The sequence below is a fragment of the Anneissia japonica genome, unplaced genomic scaffold (assembly GCF_011630105.1).
Source record: "Anneissia japonica isolate Jap-2015-1 unplaced genomic scaffold, ASM1163010v1 scaffold432_len584295_cov189, whole genome shotgun sequence".
NCBI classification, from domain to species: Eukaryota; Metazoa; Echinodermata; class Crinoidea; order Comatulida; family Comatulidae; genus Anneissia; species Anneissia japonica.
The window spans coordinates 494314-511717 of record NW_022725334.1 but is presented as its reverse complement, the minus strand read 5'-3'; the positions used below and the strand labels follow the sequence as shown (position 1 = coordinate 511717).

The following is a 17404-nucleotide window of genomic DNA, read 5'->3' as shown; positions in this document are numbered from 1 at the left end:
GTCGAGGAATGATCAATCAGAGTGTGGATCTTCTTTCCCCCTCAAATTTACCGTAATAAAATATCTTCGCGGCCATCGTTTCTGTAAGGCTGTTTTATATATACAGCTGTGATGTTCTTTCTAGTGGAGATTGAAGTTTGATATTTTGCCTCTTTGTTTTTTATTTAGTTATTTAGAATGTAGATCTTTATACGGATTTAGCCGCACAGTACGACGAGAGCATGAATCGAGGTGCTGTTTACGCCGCCCGTGCACTAGGGCTGTGTATTGTGGTAGGAGTACTAATTTGCCCTTGCGACTCATCAGGGAATCTTGGTAAGTTTAAAAAAAACCAATTTTGATGGTCTAAAATGTAAAATTAACCTCTCTTGTGAGTGGGAGAAGAGCAGAAAACGACAATGAAGGTCGAAGTACTCCATCGACTTGTAACTTGAACTGCTATCAGTATAGTTTTAATTGAATTGTAATTCTTGTTGGTAAAGTGTATGCTTTTTTTAAGCTTGCCCATATAGCCACATGCTGTGTCTAGAATTATCCAAGTTTTAGTCATTGTTGTTTGCTCATACATATACAGTGGTGTATCTAGGGTTGGGGGATTTCCCCAAAAAGTTTGTGCACCCCACTCGTACCTTCCCCACATTGAAAATGTTTGTGGAGATGAGATGACAACAACAACAACGGATGACAGGACAAGGCAGACAAACAAAACAGACAAATCTACATACATGTACATAAATACTATTTCTGATAGCTGATTAAAAATAATCACCTGTGAAATCTCTGATGTCATATAGAGGGAAAATGAGTATTGTTGGTTATTTTTTTTCTTTGTCTTTATTGCATATCGTCATAGATCAATAAAACGTGCAACATACAGTACAAGAAGGTGACCAAGGAAATTGGTTTAATCAAGCTTTGGTGCTCTTAAACTATAACTATCGCGTCAATAGAATCCACCCACCCTTCTTCTTATTGATAAATATGGAGAAAACCTCAACAATATTATATCTTCCACTGTATGCTATTGAGGCATATCAATATACTGTAGGATATTTTAGTATAGTCTTCACGACAACACAGACATTCTCTTCTACTTACCAATTATGCACCTACCGTATTGTAACAGTGTTAGTGCCACACCCAGAGGGGCCAAGATATACAAGACCTTGTACCATGCATCTGTGATTTTTTCCAACATTGGCAGAGCTGGACGGGGTGTGGACCCTTGTTGGATATTTTGCACCTTATCAAGGATTTGGATCCCCTGCCATGGACCGACCCCCTTGTCAGGCACCTTGACTTCTGCGTCAGGGAATCTTTGCCGCCCTCACTGATTTGTAGAATAGTAGAAATGGTAGCAGTAGACATTTTTTTTGTTCTATGTGTAGGACCCATAAATGCTGGGCATTGACACACGGTATAAAAGCCTTACCTCCAGCGAAAGCAGAATACAGTAAACTCAGTCTGCTGAGTGGGGTAGCCACTGTCTGTGCACTGAACCATGACCCTTTCACACCTTTGGGTCCTGGATCAATTTGTTCTCCTTGTTCTTCAGTTTAGAGGACTGAAATACTTTCCAATAACTACTTCGTCTTTCAGATGAGACGTTTCAGCTGTTTGCAATGTGGCCCTTGTGCATACTGTATGTTATGGCCTAATTCACCCACCATCAGAATGTTTAAGCAGTTTTAGTATCTTTTTTTTTATCAAAACTTGGGAATTTTCATTATTCCCTATTGATAAATTTACAGCTCATAAGTTACACCTTTACAATATTTGAAAGTATTAGGTGAAAAAGGTCAGTCATAATATTTCTGTATTTGACACCTTTAAAATATTATTAACTTTTGAAATTTAATTAAACTGTCAAGCACCTTGACGTTGCAAGGAATGATGATGTCTGTCTCAGTGAGATGCCAATGCATTTGATGACTTCCTTCCTCTACTGTATTTAAGTAAAAAGAAAAATGCCTCACATGCTGAACTGTAGATCAACTTTATTGATCCAACCATTTCTTTTCACTCAAAGCTTCTTTTTTTTTCTATGTTAAATATTGCAGTAGAATCTTTGGAATAGAGCAGGGGATGTCTCCTGTTTAATACTACACAATTCACCTCCAGAACCTGGACGCCCCACTGGATGCCTTTTTTTTGTGGATCATCCTTTAGTGTTTCACACCCAAAAAATCCAATCCACAGGGTTGAAGCTGTAGAACACTAAAGGGTGGATGGGTGATAGCATTGGTAAACTCTAAAAAGTAAGAGTGAATTTTAAGGATGGAAAAGTAGGTTAATAGGGTGGGTGAAGGACCATGAAATTAGCTTTAAACTGTTTGGAAAACTTCAAGGCTGGGTAGCCCCACCCAACCCTGCCCACCATAACTACATCCCCGAATCCAATTCACTCAACACCACTACTTCAGTGGTGAATCCTGAACTTGTTCCTACTTTTGTACAATTTTCATTTGCTGAACTATATTTGTGAAATACACTATAGTGTCATGTGCAGTATAAATGAAAGTACTGTATTCTACAGTATTTCTGGACTCATTTTTATACATTTAATCTATAATAAATTGACATTAATATACATGACTTGAATGGTGAATTTTTAACAAAAAAATATGCAATTCTATAAGAGAATGCATTCTTGACACGTCTGTTGACTAATTTAGATTTAAAGGCAATTTGTGCCTCAATGAAACAAATTTACAGAATGTTTCTTGATATACTGTAACACAACATAAGTTGTATCTGCATGTTCATTTTTGACTGTCTTCGTACCAGTTTGTCTTGCTATCAAAATATTTTTTAAAATTCAGATTTTTTTTTTTATTAGTTACTTGGTTTGATCTGCAGTATAATAAATAAATACAAATATAATCGTCTAAAATATAGCAGATTACATTTCACTTTTTATTCCATCCTGTTGAGCTGGTCCTAGGGCACTTTCTCCAGCTGTGTCCCCTTCTCTTCCTTGGTGGCACTGCATCTTGGTAGTATAAAAAACATGATGTATCTAAAATTCTATTCTGTTTTAAGTGAAATTTCAACACTGGTTTAAATTCGAAGATTTTAAACTAAAATTATCAAAAACAAATAATTTATTATGATAGGAGAAATTTCAGATTGATGATACTGTACAAAATACTTTTTGGTCCACATGAAGCGTTAACCCAGAGCCTCACTGCTGTTCTTGTTCTTGTTATACCAAAACTTGAAAAATATAAAAGCGTCCAGCGTCACCAGATTTGAACAGACATTTATGAAATTTTGTACACATAAACTAGAAGTGATTTCCAGCAAACGTTCATCACCCTTTTTTTTTTTTTAAGTTGGACCCAGGGCCCCCCTACACTTACAAAACAAAACAGGGGTTTCAAACTTTAAAAGCGCCCAGTGTGGCCGGACGTGCATGAAGTTTTGTACACATAAACAAGAGGTGATTTCCAACAAACGTTCAACATCCTTTTTTTAATTTGGACCCTAGGGTGCCCCCTACACCTACAAAACAAAACAGGGGTTTCAAACTTTAAAAGCATCCAGCGTCCCCAGTTTTGAACAGACATGCATGAAATTTGTACACATAAACTAGAGGGGATTTCCAGCAAACGTTCATCGCTTTTTTTTAAGTTGGATCCAAGGAAGGATGTGTCCTAAGGACTTAAGGTCGTCAGTTTGAAATACGTCTTGGTTTGAAATACGTCTTTTTTTTTTTTTATTTTAAGAAATTTTATTTATTTTTTTTTTCAATTTTAAGTATTTTAATTTTGTACAAATGATCATTCTAAATAATGTTTTTTTTATTGAACAAATAAACATTCTAATTATTTAAAAATTACTGTACATTATTGCCATTCACTAATGCAGTAGGGCACATCGCATGAATGGCGCGGTCAGTTTAGGATGTGATCTAAAGAACTTAAGGTCATGAGTTCAAAATGCGTCTTGGTATTAAATTTCTTTTTTTCCAATTTATTTGTTTATTTTCATTTTATAAAAATGATCATTCTTAATATTTTTTTTGTATGTCAAATAAACATTCTAATTATTTAAAAATAATATAATAACCTGTGCCTGTACCGTATTTAAGAACGGAGGAACGCGCGGACATGGTGAGCAGTCGCTCTTGTTATTTTAAATGGATTTTAAAATAATGACTTTATATTATAGTAGGTATTCTTAGAAATTATATGGTAGTTGATTATGATGGAAAAGTATAGAAATTCATAAAATTAATGATTTATAATCTAAAAAACAGATCAATTTTATTGCTTTCTCATCATACGTTTAACCATGTGTGACTGTATTACATTGTGAGATACATTATGCAAGCACTCAAAGCACTCCTGCAAAAGCTATCCATGTCATGCTAAATGTCCCACAGCTAATGAATTCAATCATGAAATTGGTTGCATTCTGGGAAATTTTAAAACCAAGATTTTAATACAGAGAGAAATAATGGGTGTATAGTAATACCGGTATGGTTAAAAATTGTGTGTTCACTTTTTATTAGGAGGAGGTTAAATATACTGTGAAATATTCTGAAACATTAAAACAATTGTATTACTCATGAATTTGAAAGAATTAACATATATTTTCACGTACAAGACGAGAAGAAGATTTTTAGACGATTTTTGTATGTCGAGTGTATAAGATGACCCCCCTGTTTCCTGTCAGAAATTCCTACAATTTGCTGCTCTTTATGGTCATGACAATGATACTGCATCTAGCTGGCTAACAACGGAGCCAAATGTATAGGGCTAATTTTCCAAATACTGTAATACTATTTTATAGGCGTTTGAATGTTCATCAAAATTTCATTTCCCCACGTTTAAAATTGCGTTCATTCATACTAACATTTAGTAGGTTCATTGCAGTAGTAAATTTGCGTGTTACGGACGATCTGCACATCAGACGAACATGTTTTAAATAAAAAATTTTCGTTTTTTCGATCGTAATTTGCTATTTGAAGCTATTTGTCTTATATGGTGAATGCACAGTAATTATCAATGTCATGACCTGACAAAAGATCAAAATAATTCAGTTTACACAGATTTACAAAATTTTTACTACATCTTTAATTTTTTTTTTTTGCTATCAAGTGTCAGTGTATAATTTAGATCGTCTGTTTATTAGGAAGGTAAATCATTTTTCATTTGAAAGCTAGTTATATTATTTAAAAAATAAAGCAAGCATTATCTACTTTATTATTTCAACACATTATATATCTTTAAACAATACAGTGTATATTATAAATTTTATGTTAATTTTGAATGAATGTTTAGAATTTGTATAATTCCAGTCTCAAAACCAGCTGTGTTATGAGTGGTTTCCATGGATGATAAGTTGATTTAGAGTAAGGTCGGAGGTGAAAACTACACATTACTGATTAACTGCCCTTTCCAGTCCATTACCATAGTTCTTCTAGTGTAAGCCCCCCCTCCCAATGAAGACAAAAATTGGGCTAATTTTTGAGGGGTTGGCTTATACCTGGAGAATCCCATTTTCAATTAAAAGGCAAGTTTTCATTAACTGCATGACTAATTTAAGGCCAATATTTGACATTTTTTTATGTATTTTGTAAAATTCAGCTAAGCTTCTCATTAAAATTTTACCCTGGGCTCTTGCATGAGGAAGCGCTGGTATGTAAAATTGGGTGTAAAGTAGGGAATGGGCTTATACGAGAGATGGGCTTACAGTACAGTATACCCGAGGAATTATGGTAAATGTTTCCATCCACGGGCATAAGCCCACCTGGACACGAAATTGGGCCAGTTTTTGGGAGTGGACTTGAAGTATTTGTTGAAAAAGCTGAGACAGTAGGCCTACTCATTCAAATCATAAAAATAAATTTTATTTTACCTAAACATTTCAAATAATTATAAGCCAACATTCATAGACACTGCAGAAATGTTGATGAATTCCTGATGATACAGTAATATAATTAATGTCGAAATACTGTATTGAATCCCAAAACAAGGACGTTTATTTCAATACTTGGAGTACGTATTATACTTTCCTAGAACTGTATACTCTTATGTATTTTTTTCATTCTTATTTAACAGAGAAAGGCTATTTTGTAGATAATGATCAGATTATCATGTGAATTATATTTAAAAAAATATTATTTTGACATTAATTTCAGCCTGCAGGTGAAAGCTGTTTATACTGTTGTGCACTCAACTAACTTGTCACTGCACGTGCATTGTTAATTAACACTGTGATGTATTTTGTTAAGGATTTTTATGTTAGGTTTACCTTAAAGCGATAATTTCTATACCTTGTTTTGTGACCTACAGGTATTATCCATCATAAATGTTATTAAATATATTTGTTTAGCCTATAAAGCCCACTCATTAACTTTAAAAAAAAAAATGGAAACTTACAAAAGAAAAAAATTATTTATATTACGCCCACAGCTATTATAAAATCTCCAATTAAAGAAAACTTTATTTCCTTACCACAATTTGATAAATATAAAGCATTTATCAATCCAATTACTGAAGTGTTTCCATCCTAACGTCATATACTCTTCTATTTTTGCCTCACACATTTTTTAATTTCGTCAATAAAATTTTATTATCATTTTCTCCTTTTAGCAAAACAATTTTGCTAAATATTTGTGTTAAGGTATTTTACGATGTGTAATAAAAAATAATATTATATAGTATTTATTTTTATTATCCATAATGATATTCAAATCTGTGTTTTACATTGGAATTACTGGAGAGGTGTTAGAGTGTTTACTGTAGCTTAAAAAGACTAAATTAGCAAAAATCTATTAGAATAAAAGATAAGTGGTGAAGTGGGTAAAGTCAAGCCAAACCAGTGACACCTCGTAAGTCATGTATCAGAGATACAGTAGTGGCCATAACATGTTGGAATGTAAAAGTTTTGAAATCTGTTTTATTGCACTAAACTAAAATATATTCTATACATCATTATTATATTCCCCATTTTTTATGTTAAAACAATATTTTTTAACATTCTGATGAGAAATGTCAAAAATTGTAAACTTTGAAGGCTGATTTCTCAAATACTGTTTTCAAACATACGATATGTTTAAAGTCAGGCTCCAGAGGAAAAAAAAATTTGATATGTTGTAGAACTGATTTTTCCAAAACTGAAAAAAGTACAGTAGTTTGATCAAAAACTGAGCAACGGTGAATGAGATAGATTTTTGAATATTTAAAAACTGGGGGAATAAGGTGTTAAAATGGGCGGTTACGCCTCTTTTCCCCCTGTTTTTAAATATTAAAAAATCTGTATCTCGTTCACCGTTCCCCAGTTTTTCATTGGATTTAAATGATTCTATTATCATTTGATAACTTATTTTTACTATTTATACTTACTTATATTTACTACCCCTGTATTATAATAAGTAAAAATAAATCCTTTTTGTGAGGAGTTAATGGTTTGGCTTTTCTCCGCCACATATTGCAAAGTATCTGAAAGGATAGAGAATAATTTAAGGCGTGACATTACCACTAATGAAAACCATATCAAATTGAGTTATTATTGTTTTGCTGAACAGGTTGACTGTAACAAATGTAGATCCTATATCTGTGATAGTCCTTTATCTCAGGAAGTATTTGATCCTGAACATGTGTACACCCATCCTATTAATGGCTAATTGGAAATACTCTTTGAATTGGATTCTTCCATACAGTACTGTACTGTCAGTGTTGGCTGTAACCTATAAAATTCATTATTGAATTGCTAATTTTTAAGTTATGAATTATAATGTATAGATGATGATTTTCTCTGTGCAATTATGAATTATGAATTACTTTTTTTCTACAGTATGTATAGTACAGTAGTAGACCAGTAATTAGATGGCAGACATAACATATTTTCAGATAAATTCTACAAAATCAGCTGAGAAACTCAATTATTTTGATCTGTGTTTATATTTGAAAGTTCGTTGATCCTATGAGCAAGGGTTTTTTTTTTTTTAATTTTTAACACAGACAGTTCTGTACAGTATCATCATTAAATTTCTATTTTAATTATCATCACAATTATGTTGTAATAATGTATGTAGATAGTCTTATCAATATAGGCCAAAGAAGTTATGGTACTTTTGATGAATAATAATTATATTCCCAGATTAAATATTTTTTCTTAAAGTAGGCCTATGTGTATATATGGTAGGCCTATGTATTTATGATGAATAAAGGAATTGAATCAATTTTTTTTGGTCATATTATTCCTAGTAAAGGATCCACATGAAGCTATGACTTGGTAGTTGAGTGCTCACCATCAGTTTTTTAAGGGTCATACCGTAGGTCCAAATCCTCTAAAATGTGAGAATTATAATTATGACAAAGTACACCTTCACTCTCAACCCTGAATAAATCACAGACTAGTAAATATTGCATGGATAATTTAAGTACTGTACCATTTCATTTAAAAAAAATGTTTTAAATAAATCATGAAATATAGTTGAATTGTAATGCTATTCTAATCACATGAATCGATGAAGGAACATGCTCATCATTATAATAATTAGTTCCATCTTCTAAACATCTCAAGGACAGCTTCATCTGCTAATGTGGTTGATCTGGCATTTTCATTAAATAAGTAGTTGATTTCATATCATAATTTGTCTTTAGTCCTTCCACAAAGAACGAGAATGATCAAAAGATCAGATGTTAATAAATGGGTAATTAATTTTTATTTTTTTTCGCCCAAATTTTATGTAGGTACTATATGTGGTACAGGGTGTATACTGTAAGAATAGCCCCGGAAAAAAAGGCCCAGGAAGGAAAAAAAATGGCCCCCCATAAAAATGGTATTTTACAGCATTTAAAATTTATTTTTTTATTGAATTTTATAATTGGGGGCCATTTTTCATTTATTGATTCAGTTCTTGCTATTACAGTATTTAAATATTTGAAGATTTAAAAAAAAAAATCATCTCTATTACTGAATTTTTTCATTGGGGTCATTTTTACCTACTTGTCATTTGGGGCCATTTTTACCGAGGCCATTTTTATCAGGGCCGTTTTTTCCTGGGCCATTTTTTCCAGGGCCATTTTTGCCTACATTCGTAGTACAGCATCATCTTTTGAGTTTGACACCAATTCTGGTTACATTTTTTTTTTTTATAATAACCAGTACAATTTTGCCTAGGCTCAGTGATATTGTTTTTTGTCAATTTCAGGCTCAAAATGTTCTTATTTTGCACACCTTTCAAAGATAGAAAATACAGTACTGTACTGTATTATTGAGGGTATTACATGCTGTAGTCACACCTACTGCACATAAAGTACAGATAAGATTTTTTTTTCTGTTTAAAAAAAAACAAGTGATAAAAACCTCATTTGACATTTTACCTCCGCCTCAATTTGTTCTTGTTTTGTTCATTATTTTTAAAGCAATTACAGCATTTGTGTTCTTATAAAATGTGTTTTTATAAAAAAGAAAGAAAAGAAGTGTACTGTCCATACTGTTTTTGGAAAAGTCACACTACAGTATTTATATTTGTTTCTCTGTAAACCTAGAGTAAATGTAATGTAGTGTAGCTCGACGTTCCGCAAACTGTGGTCCGTGGCCCAAATTTGGGCCGTGAAACATTTTTTTAGCTGCCAAGAAAACTGGTACCGGATACTCTCGTAAATCCACAACAGGAGCTATTATGTATTTGGTTCTTTTGTAGTGCCTATGGTTTATAATACTTATCCGAGAAGACATGTTCAACCACCATAACCATAGGCGAGTACACCGATACTGTGGCTGTACATTACAGTACCCCTGTCTTAACCACTTGGCCATCCGACTCACTTATATGGATACATTACCTAAATTTAAGAATATGGAATGCTATTCCTTCATGGCTTCCAAGGAGCAGAAATGGATGCACATTGTGTATGGGTCATTTGATGTGAGAATGCTGAGGTTTTCATTGTTTGAATTCTAGGACAAAGTTTTGCCCGAATCTGCTTTGAGTGGAGAATGCTGGACGTACAAGTAGTGAGCCCATCCTTGGTAGCATCTGATCGTCAACCAAATATTAACTAGCTTCCTCTTGTGCGCTGCTAGGAGGTGGCGCCCATAAATTTGTAGTCTATCAAGTTCCAACAGTCTACTAAGAAGTACTTTAGGCTCTGGTCAGGGTTCTGATGTAAAACCTCTGGTGAAGGTAAAAAGAAAGAGACCACAACACTTGGTAGATTGGCAAATTATTGCTCTTGGCCTACTGACCTCAAAGTAGGCTGCATTTGACAACAGAGGGTAAATGTTTATCTGATGATAAAAATAAAATATTGAGTTGCCATTGTTGCTTCTATTATTACAAATTTTACAAATTTTGAAAACATTTGTTATTTTTTATCAGATGATATTTCAAATATTTTTTTGTGGTACAATTTATTTAATGAGAATTTAAAAAAAAAAAAAAACATTTTGTATGTGTTACTGCGTAAGCCTGTTTGGACTGATATTAAAACTAATCTTTGTTCTGAAAATACATTTAGGCCTACTACGGTATTGTTTATTATGTACAGGTTTAATTGAACCAGGATGTGATCAGTCTGTTCATTAATGCATATTAGAAATCTTCGATAGTTTTAAGATAAAAGAAGCCCATAGGACCGTATCTAATTAAGTAAAACTCCATTCCCTAATCAAACTTGCGATACATCCTGTCTGTGGATCAGCACACGTTACTTCCATCTAATATACGCATCCATCAGTTAATAGTCGTTATATGTTTACACTGGATTTGTTCAAAATCGTTATGAAGTGAAATCGGTTTGATTTTTCTTAATTTATTTGGCATTAAACTTGATTATATTATGAAGCTATTAATAATAGGTCCATGATTATATTAAATTATTATGAATCCTTCATTTGAAAGGTAAACCATCATTGCGGTTCATTATCAAATTATGAAGGCCTGGCGCTACATGTATCTTTGTGTTTCAATTATGCTAGTACTGTATGTTCTTCTTACAGTATTTGTGGAGCCCTGGCTCCTTCAATTAAGGTTGATTCTAAGGATGGTTATAATGTTGTTATTTACAGTACTACTATTTTTTTTCCTTCACATAATTAAATATAAAAATACCATTTTTGGGACCATTTACTGAAGGCTCAACAAATACTTTAACAGAACCAAATTTGCTTATTCCAGCAGTATCGGCAGCACATTCCTGCATCAACTATGCAACCATTTAAAAAAGATACAGCAGTTGTGAATGAGATAAATTGTCTGAATTAGTCAAAATTAGAATGCTTGTACAGCACTATCTAGATGTGAAAGCAGAGGAGGTATAGGCTGGCAGACTACCGTATATTGAAAGAAACTAAGCTAGAAAGGCATAGCTAGATGGCAAAGTTAAAACCAAGTTCAGGCATTGGAAAGACTTCAAAGGAACATCACTACAGTTTACCATCTAAATGCTATTGCCAAGTACAATATCATGCAACCATCACTGAGGTACAGTATTAATGCCTGGGATGAAGAAAGAAAGATTACAGTGTCACATTAATGTTATTACAACAAAGTAACAATCTACATCCTCAAAATTGTAGAATCACATTGATTATTTTTTGGTTGGTACAGTATGTGAAATCTTTTATAATTTTCAGCCGAAGTATGTGAGAGCAGGAATGGGGTTGATAGCATACTATATGATGCATAGAGTAGTTGCGTTTAGTAATAATGGTGCTAACCTAGCCTAACCTGACCAACAAAGGCTAATAAACCAACAGTTGATTTCAGAAAATCTTTGAAGGACTGTAGTATACAAAATGAACATTAGTTGGAGAGATGATAAAAAAGGCAAATTGATGCTGATATCCTCATCTAGATATGGAAAAAGTTGAGAGCAAGATTATCAATATACCATTCAGATGATGTACAAAAGAAGTCAATTGAGGAATTTATACCAGTTAAAGATCAAGTGGGCAGCAAACCAAATTACCATATAGTTTATAACACATATTGCTGAAGAATAAAACTGAACAAATTTTGAAAATAAAAAATGCATAACTCATCATGTGTACAAAATTGAAATGAAATACGAAATTCATTGGCTACCTATCTACAGTTATTACAAGTTTAAGTACTACTATGGGAATGAAGTGGCCATGAAGCATGGTTGGTTTTTTTTTTATTTCTGTACATTCAATGGCAACTATTCTCTCAAGACTTTTTACGACCCTCAGAGCAGAGAGTGAAGTGAAAACAATTGTAGAAATGGAAGGTGAGAATCTGAACTGTTGAAACAGCTTGCCTATGGATTGGTTTGTTGCTGGCTACAATTTTGTCACCACAGACAGACACTTACTGCGCCTGAAGCTCGTCGGCTGATGTGCGTCTATGGAGAACGCAACGGCACGACGCACACGCAATGGATCGTTTTTAATGACAATCCGTTCAAGCAGCTGCCACCTAAAATCAGCCGACGGCTTCACATCTTCTTGCGCTCACATGGAGAGAAGTTGGATTCGTCGTGCGACGGTTGCACGATGCAGTGAGTTCCTTGCTTAATTAAAGACCACTCCAATTAAAGACCACCTCCAATTAAGGACCACTTTTCTGTGGTTCCATATTAATAAATGTCTTTTTCTTTATTATTCTAATTGAAGATTGAAGCTGCTAAAGTCTGTGAACCGGAGAGAGACCCGCACTTGTACAAAGATGTGCTTCTCTGACTATGCTCATACGTAAACAGATCGCTTGGAAGAAAGTTTAAGAATTGAATTAGTCCAGAAGAATTTTATTAAAGCAAATCATAAAAATGCCTTCTGATGTCTAAGGTTAAGAGTAAATTCTGCAAGAAGGAAACATAAATTACATCAAATGAACATAGAAAAGGGGGAAAAAGCTTTTTGGTTTTGGCTTCTAGTGGTGGAATGAGGGAAAGAAAACCAATGTCTATTATGATGTATCAGTATAGTTTTCATCTTCAAATCAAAATGTTAGGCCAAAGTGTTGCCATCGGAGAGAGATCCAGAGAAAATCTGCATCGGAGGGCCATCTTTCTTCTCTTTTTTTAGGAGGTCCTAGCCCTATTTCCCTGGATCTCCCCTAGAACATTGCTCATAAATTTTTATTTTTATTATGAATTCTGTGCCTATCCATTGTTACCTAGTTTAATGTACAAGTGAATAATGTGTTATTAGTACAATTTTATAGATGTGAAATGAGAAGGTGAGAACATGAAAACATTTTATCCTACTGTGCAAATGAGAAATGTTCATTATCCATTTGTTTTTATGCAATATCACAGCATATTTATCATTCACTACTGAGATCGTCTGCGCTCGCATGGTCAAAATGTCAAAGGTTGTGTGCGGCTGACCTACATATTCCTACTTCTCTCACGGGTGGTGCATTTTATTGACTGGAATTAAAAATCGGCTAATGGAACAAAATATTATCATAAAGTGACATCAGCCATGAAATGTATTTATTCTTCGAATTGAACCTTTATTTTAATCTCATAACTTACAATTAACCAATCAAATAGCTAGAATATATATAGGTGTTATATAATATTGATATTAATATTGGCCATTATCTTCCTGTTACTTGATCCCACGTCTTGCAAATTAAATTTTACGTTGGGCTACGCTCTCCATTTCAAAAGAAGTCTAGCACCAGATCTTGGAATTACTTGGAAAATTCAAATACTATTCATAAATCATCAAAACCAATTTCAAACATCTGCATTAATTAGCCATGTCAAAATGCAGTCATATTATCATGCTACAATTAAGCATCTTAGCAGTTTTGCATTCCATTCAATGTAACTATAATTACGCTTTTTGTCATTACCTGCCATGGCCATGTCTTTATCTTTGGTGCTTTTAAAGTATTCTACCATTGTTTGCTTTGATCATTAGGTCATGCCTTTCCAGTGTCATCTTTTGCCAAATAAATCCTTGATTAGTTGCCGTTTCAAATTAAAAATCATGATAATGTTCATTGATTTTGTCTCGGTCTATATTTTGGAATACTTAAAACAGTTTGTATGATCGTTGCTTCTTTTTTTTGTTTGTATTGAAGAAGACCAGAACTTCTGATTTATTTATTTATTTTTTAGCAACATACTGTATAAGGAAGACCAGAAATTCTTATTTATTTTTTTTTTTTTTATCAAAGTATGAGGATGGTAAATGTGATAGTTAAGAATGTTGTTTAGAGTACAAAGGGCATGCATAGAGTACAAGGATGATGATCGTTAATGATGATGATACTATTTGTTATGATAATTATGGTTATGGTGATAAGTTTATGATAATATCGATGTTGATAATTATGATAATTAGTTATGGGTGATAAGATGATGATTAGTAATTATGATTATGATGATTGGTGATTATGATTATGATGATTTAACTTTAATATGATCTGGATATGATGTTCGCATAATGATAATAATGATATCAATGATGAGGATATTACTAAATAATGTACTGATGATGATGATGATGATTATGATATTGATGATGATGATTATGATATTGATGATGATGGTGATAATTGATGGGAATAAATTTGATTACAGTATTTCTTATAATGTTATGAAAGGAATAGTAATAAGGAGACTACTTATGATAATTGAAAGTGATGATGATGATGATGATGATTATGAAGATGATTTATCATTATGATTCTCACTATGATTATAATGATGATGATACGGTAATGATTATGGCAATAATAAGTCCACACCACATGTCTGAACTGAATTATGTCACAGAAGAGAAAAACATGTGAGCACAGATGATTTTTTATGTACCATTTGTATGAACTTTTTAATATTTCTGATACTAACAGGTAGATTGCTCTATAAACCCATATATTTTTGTTTCCATTTCAGTGCAGAAGGTAGTTATGAATATTAATAGTGCTCTAGGACAGTATAGTGAGAATTCGTATACATACTTTATATTAAAGTACATTTTTTTTATTTTGAAAATTATTAATATATTTATGTCTCAGTTTATTTGGTTTTGAGTTAATATTAAATAAAATGTAGTTTATTGGTTTATTATGAGTGCTAAAATTTAATGGTTGCAAGAAAGGAAGTGATCTAAATGAGATTTTTATTTATTGAAGTGATATAATATGGGCCTGGGTGAATAGACCAGCCTATTGATACAATAACAATCCTTTATCTTAATATGAATATTGATTCTGTGTGCTACAGTTTGCAGACTGTGTCACCATGAATAAATTATATTCAATGTCTTGAAGCATAACAATAGGTCTAAGCTGTAAATATCTGATTGAATACCAGCGCCTGTAATGTGACACAGCTAACAGCATATAGTGCTTAAACACGTTGGCTGACAGTGACGAGAATACTAGTCCCACAGGGTGTTGCTGAGGGCGCCGGGAACGAGTATACTCGTCAAAATCGGGGTAATATTCTAGCGTTTATTCCTTCTTTGTTATACATTGTAGAACCACGGACTTAGAGGCTGGTAGTTCGGGGAAGATACACCTTGACTATAATGTACAAATGATGGATGTATGTATGTTTGGTGTATTATGTTGCCGGTAGTACACTCGAGCGGCACAAGTGGGGGCACACTTTGAACATATACCAACCCATGCAAAAAGCGGATGAGACAACTCGTACTTGGCATAGTCAATAAAAAGTGCTGTCACAGTGCCGTCGACAAGTTTACTCGCTCTCTTATTTTCCCGCCAATTTATAAGACACATGTTGATGATATACTGTAGAACTAGATAAAATTTCAAAAAAGTATGTTTGTACACGTAAATTTTTATTTTGGCACACGAGAAGGAACCTTAAAAAAAGGTCTGTCAGTCAACGTGTTAAGTTTCTCACCTTATAAATCTGAGTGCACGGGTTCAAATCTCAAGACTAGAAGAAAAAAAAACACAAGCTCCATATCCAATCATAATAAAAATTGCACCCATTTCCCACAAAACAAAATACTACGCGGGATGCATGATACGGAGTTTATAGCATTACCACAAGATGGTTTATGTCTTTATTATAAATATGCATGAACTGTATGTAGATATATCTATATTAATATAAAACAAAAAGAATGCGTTTTTATTTTTAATTTATTTTATTATTTGAACACACATGGACTAATATAACTACATATATGAATGGGTTATATAGTACTACTATCATTGAGTATTTAAGAATAGACCTATATGATTGTTTTTAGATATTGACATTTCTCCAAGGAAGAATATGATATAAATGAGTTAATCTTTGTAGTGTTTGAAAGACTCATTTTAATTTTGTAATTTCTTATTTATAAATTACTTAATAAATAAGTTAAATCAGTTTGTTTTAATAAGATTCTACCATATATTAATAATATTCAATATGAATATCAAATATTATTATCTGTCATATAATAATATTTGATTTTGTGTTTTAATTTTTCAAACTTGATAATAATAATTTATAAATATAGGACACACTACTGTATAATATATGATATTGATTTTTTCCCCCCAATTAACGTAACTGTAGTTTATGCAACGGTACAAAAAAGAACATTATTTTATCATTATATATTAATATACTGTAGTCTTTTAATAGAAAATTTATCTAACCCAATAGTTATGGAGATTTGATGGAAATTATATCATCATTCATATTCATATTCCCGTATGGTATATTAGTTTCGCTTACGACTTCTGCCCTCATTATGCGTCTCCTCTGCTCGTGCAGTATCCGTTGCTTAATGTACCTTATAGTGATTACTCTTTTAGGCTGGCTGATGTCAGTGGTGTCTATTCAATATAGAAATAATTTTATTGTGTATGTACTACGTAAGCCATATTGAGTATACGTCATGGTTTAATACCTTTTGCAGTGTTTACGTAGTCGAATTGGTTCAATTAAGTTATTCTTACCATACCGGCTATTCTCCCACGTGGAGTACTGTAATAAGCATGCTGGGAAGATTTTTTAATTGAATGTACATTTTTTTTTAAAATATTGCATGGAATCCTCTAAAAAGCCTTGAAAGGATCAAAGCTTCAAAATCAAATGTCAACAGTTTGATATATGATCTAAATATAAAAAATATCTTAACATTATCATAGTATCGTTTCTATTCATGTGAATGTTGCAGTACTATCTGTCCATGTTTTTTGGTTAAAATAAAATTACATATTATATTTGAATTTAAACGTTTTCTTTTTTATTTTTAATATTTTTTTTCAGACCAGAGTCATTACTTGCAGGGTATATTCTATTTATTGAGAGGGCTGTTCAAAATATGAAAATATTTATATTGTATTTAAAAAGTTAATTATAAAAGCTGAGTTATTTATCATTATTTAATTTAGAATAGAATAAACTTTTTATTTTCACATCTAATCGCAAATATAGACCATATTGTTCTCCGAGGGTATCACACTTGCATAGTGTGCATTTTATCT

At 32.6% G+C, this 17404-nt stretch overlaps 1 protein-coding gene across 1 annotated transcript in view; it reads left to right on the top strand.

Annotated features, from left to right (window-relative positions):
* Positions 1 to 17404, top strand: part of LOC117112702 — an 82628-nt gene continuing 65224 nt past the window's right edge. Inside the window, exon 1 of the mRNA XM_033255842.1 lies at positions 1 to 315. Within this exon, the coding sequence (XP_033111733.1) occupies positions 222 to 315 (94 nt within the window). The 5' untranslated portion in view covers positions 1 to 221. The remainder of the gene's footprint in view (positions 316 to 17404) is intronic.